Source organism: Chaetura pelagica, unplaced genomic scaffold, assembly GCF_000747805.2.
Source record: "Chaetura pelagica isolate M959 unplaced genomic scaffold, ChaPel_1.0 scaffold302, whole genome shotgun sequence".
NCBI classification, from domain to species: domain Eukaryota; kingdom Metazoa; phylum Chordata; class Aves; order Apodiformes; family Apodidae; genus Chaetura; species Chaetura pelagica.
Genome location: NW_009952561.1, coordinates 296,795 through 301,285, shown reverse-complemented (window position 1 = coordinate 301,285; position 4,491 = coordinate 296,795). Strand labels below are relative to the sequence as shown.

The 4,491-nt window shown below is 59.8% G+C and overlaps 1 protein-coding gene across 1 annotated transcript in view; it reads right to left on the bottom strand.

The window, feature by feature from the left end:
- Positions 1 to 2,004, bottom strand: part of LZTS1 (leucine zipper, putative tumor suppressor 1) — a 3,606-nt gene extending 1,602 nt beyond the window's left edge. Inside the window, exons 1-2 of the mRNA XM_009993213.1 lie at positions 1,654 to 2,004; positions 309 to 1,139 (exon numbers count right to left, since the gene is read on the bottom strand). Of these exons, the coding sequence (XP_009991515.1) occupies positions 309 to 1,139; positions 1,654 to 2,004 (1,182 nt within the window). The remainder of the gene's footprint in view (positions 1 to 308; positions 1,140 to 1,653) is intronic.
- Positions 2,005 to 4,491: the final 2,487 nt, after the last annotated feature.

Genomic DNA, 4,491 nt, shown 5'->3' with positions numbered 1-4,491 from the left:
CCCTGCAGTGGCTGTTTCCTTGTGTGACATGAAGTGCTGAGGGGTTAAGAGGGGCCACGAGTCACCCAGTTATAACTCAGAGCCTCCACAGGACAGCCCAGGGCTCTCTCCTAGGCTTTAATATCTATCTCCTCCAGCCTGGGCTTGATGTGCGCACCATCTGCTCTGCTCAGCCCCTCTGTGGTGCTGCTGGATGCAGGGATGGGGATGGAGAAGGGCTGTGGGGTTTATGGCTGGAGCTCCACACCCTCACTTTGCTTTCAGCATGGGCAGCCCCAGTCTCCTCCTGGTGCTCCAGGGCCACTTACCTCCCACTGGGTCTCCTCCAGCGCCGGGGCGAAGCTGGTCTTCTCCTTCTCGTAGGACCTCAGCTTGGTCTCCAGCAGGTTTTGTTCTTTCATGAGGTTCTCCAGCTCCTCCCGGAGCTGCTTCTTCTCCTGCTGCAGCTGGAACACCTGGAGGTGAAGGACCTGCTGCGTCCGCTGGGATTTCTGCGAGGTTTGCTTGAGCTTGCTGCTGCACTTCTGCTTGAGCCCCTCCAGCTCCTCCTTGCAGCGCCGCTGCTTCTCTTCGTAAGCCTGGCAGGAGGTGACCTCCTTCTCCTCGAAGCTCGACTGGAGCTCCTGCAGCTCTCCCTCCCTCTCCAGCAGCTTCTGCTCCAGCTCCTGGATGGTGGTCTCATCCGTGGAGATGGGCGAGCGGATGCAGGTCGTCTTCTCGGCGTGGTGGTGGTGGTGGTGGTGGGAGGCCTTGCCAGGGTTGAGGATCTTGTTGCCCCCGTCGGAGAAGGACATGGCCTTGAGGCTCATCATGTTGCTGTCCTGGATGATGGCACATTGCAGGATGTTGTGGGCTGAGCCCCCGAAGCGGCTGATGGGCCCCATGGGGGTGACCAGGGGCTCGAGCTGGTAACTGCTGCTGGTGCTGTGGGTGGGGAGGCTGGACATGGAGTTCCTGCCGGAGTCGGACAGACCCCCCGAGCACAGCACCGGCCTCAGCTCCTGCTCCTTGGCTTTGTCTGGGTGGTGCAGCTGCTGGGAGAGGTGACCCCCGTTCTCCGGGGAGGAGTGGAGGACGGTGCCGGCGCGGGGCAGCACCGGCTTGAAGGCGGTGGGTCGTGCAGCTGGTTTCTCCATGCCCTGGGGACAAGGACAGAGCTGTCAGCACAGCCTCACACCACCCCCCCTGCCCTGTCCCTTCTGCCCCCCAGCATGAAACCCCCCCGGTGGGGACAGGTCTCCAACAAGGGTCAAAACCTGGGGAGGATGCTGGTGGCTACAGCTGCCCCTGTTGGGAGGAAAATGGCAAGTGTGGAAGGGGAAGGACCTGGGTCCTGGTGCTGATCCAGCTGCCCCCAAGCAGAGGGGGGCAGGGTGCCCTGGCACCTCCTCATGGCCCCCTCCTCATAGAGTCATCCTGGTTGGAAGGGACCTTGAAGATCATCAAGTCCCTCCATGCCCTGAATCCCCCTGCCATGACCTGATGGACCCGTCCAGTGCTCAGCTCACGTCTCTGAGCACTGCACCTGCACAAACTGCTCTCTTGGAGGATTCTCCTGGGCCAGGACAGCCCTGTGGTGGGACCTGCACCTGCTTTGAGGGTCTAGGAGCCACCCCCTACTACTGAGACCACCAACCCACCCCCCTTACTAACCACTTCCAGCTGACTGGGAAAGGCCATCAGCTTCTGCGGGGTGGGCGTCCCGAAGTCCAGGCTGCTGGTGCCAGCCTGGCTGCCCAGCTCCCCCCCGGCCAGGGGGGTGTAGTCTGCTCGGTGGGAGCCGTGGGGGTTCTGGCTGACCTTGATGTAGAAGAAATCCTCATTCTTGCTGCTTTTGGAGCCGGATTTGTGGCCGGAGTCCTGGGAGAAGCCGAAGCGGAGCAGCCCGTCCGAGTACCTGTTGAGCTTCTTGAGGTGGGAGGACTTGCGGAGCTTGTGCTGGGAGGCCCGGCAGTGCTTGCTGTGGAAGCTGTGGCCGGAGATGAGGCTGCTGACACTGCCCATCCTGCCCCCGGGGGCACGACCGGGCGGGGCGGTGAGGCCCGGCAGTGCTTGCTGTGGAAGCTGTGGCCGGAGATGAGGCTGCTGACACTGCCCATCCTGCCCCCGGGGGCACGGCCGGGCGGGGCGGGGCGGGGAGCGGTGCGGGGAGCGGTGCGGGCAGCGCGGGGGAGCGGCCACGATCATAGCAGAGCCCGCCCGGAGCCCCGCGGGTGCGGACCTGGGGGGACAGGGGGGAGATTGGGGTGAGGAGATGGAGATCGGGGTGAGATGGAGATCAGGGTGAGGAGGTGGAGAGAGGAAAGTGGGAGGATGGAGAGAGGAAGGGGAGATGGAGGGAGGAAGGTGAGGAGATGGAGATCAGGGTGAGATGAAGATCGGGGTGAGGAGATGAAGGGAGGAAGGTGGGGGGATGGAGAGAGAAAGGTGAGGAGGTGCAGTGAGGAAGGTGAGGAGATGGAGAGAGGGGAGTGAGGAGGTGGAGAGAGGAAGGTGAGGAGATGAAGATCAGGGTGAGGAGGTGGAGAGAGGAGGGTGAGGAGATGGAGATCAGGGTAAGATGAAGATCAGGGTGAGGAGATGGAGAGAGGAGGGTGAGAAGATGGAGGGAGGAAGGTGGGGGGATGGAGAGAGAAAGGTGAGGAGGTGCAGTGAGGAAGGTGAGGAGATGGAGAGAGGAGGGTGAGGAGATGGAGATCAGGGTAAGATGAAGATCAGGGTGAGGAGATGGAGAGAGGAGGGTGAGAAGATGGAGGGAGGAAGGTGGGGGGATGGAGAGAGAAGGGAGAGGAGGTGCAGTGAGGAAGGGGAGGAGGTGCAGTGAGGAAGGTGAGGAGATGGAGAGAGGAGGGTGAGGAGGTGGAGATCAGGGTGAGATGAAGATCAGGGCGAGGACATGGAAAGGGGGGTGAGGAGGTGAAGAAAGGGAGAAGAGGAAACAGAGGGGGGTGTGTGAGGAAATTGCAATCAGGGTGAGGAAAAGCACGTGGGGAGGTGGGTGCATTGCTGTGCCCACAGACTGGGCACTGGCAGGAGCAGGGTGGTTTCTGACCCTGGGAGTGTGTGAGTGACTTTGCACACATCTCTGGGGAGGTGCTGCTCTCAGCACGTGGAAGGGCTTGTGCAAAGAGGGATGGAGCTCAGTGTGTGTCCAGGGATGGGTCAGTGTGTGGGGGGCTGGGGGGGGGATGTGCAGATGAGCTGGTGGGTCCTGGGGTGCTCACAGGGGCTGGGGCTCTGCTGCCAGCCCAGGGCTGCTCTTCCCCATCCCTCCAACAAATCCCTCTATGAAGAAGGGCTGATGGGGAAGGCAGGGAAGTGCTGGGCTCCCCCTCTGTGCCTGGGAACAGCCCCAGGAGCTGCCCCCAGGCTGGCTGGCACCCCCAGGGCACAGCTCTGGACCAGCCAGGGCATCCTGTGCCCAGAGGCTCCTTGGGAGCTGCTGGATATGGTTGCACCCAGATGAGCCCAGGAGGTTTATGAGACACAGGAGTCTCTAAAAATAAGGAGAGGAGGGAAAAGGGGGTTGTAGTGATTTTTAGGTGTCTAATAGGCATGAATTCCAACAAGCACCTCCTGCTTGTGGGGGGCTGAATGGATCCCATCTCCTGACAGCTGAGCCTGGCACTGTGAGATGCAGTCACAGCCTCTCCTGCACCAGCCTGTCATTCCCTGATTTCTCTCCCATTTTCAGTGCTCCTCTTAACCTGCCTGAAAAGGGATGCTGAGAGGCTTAATTAGAGCTAATGTCTGTGCAGTGCTTAAGGAGATGAGAGGCGTTGCCTGTGTGCTGAGCATTGTGTGGTGGTTCAGAGGTATGCAGGGCTGTGCAGTCATTCTCCTTGCTGGTGGGGAAAATATAAACCCCCAGCTCCTGGTGACCTCTGCAGTGCTTGGCTTTGCTGTCAGGGCTAGAATGGAGCTGCACCTTCCATCTGGGTAACAAAAGGCTGAGGTGGGGAGAAGGGGGAAGAGCAGCTCATAGGTAGAAATTAGTGTAGGAGCAGAGTGAGTTAAGCCTGGCAGCACGGGGTGAGGAGGTTGGAAATGGTTCTGCTCTTTGCAGTGCATGGAACAGCTCCAAGCTTCCACTCCTGGAGCACTGGCTCCCCTCTGGAGCTCCCAAAGCTCAGGAAGGTGTCTGGGGGGGGGTAAAAAATCCTGACAGCAGCAGGGAGCCTGTGAGTGAGGGAGGGTGCAGGCACAGTGTGCCTGGGCATCCTCACTGCCTCCTCCTCAAGGCCTGGAAAGTTGCTCCTATATTTTTCCCCATTTTTTGGTGTGTCCTGCCCCAGTGCAGGCTCCTCTGCCTCCTGAACAGACCAACACAAACCTGTGCTCATCCCTCAGCTTCGTTTGTTTTCTTTTTCGTCTGTGCCCTGAGGACACAGATTGATTAAGTGTCAAAGAAAAGCCCCAGAAAGACAGAATATCCACTTTAATCCCTAAATCCATTTTGGGGAGATTAAGAGAAGTAAGAACCAAGGTCTG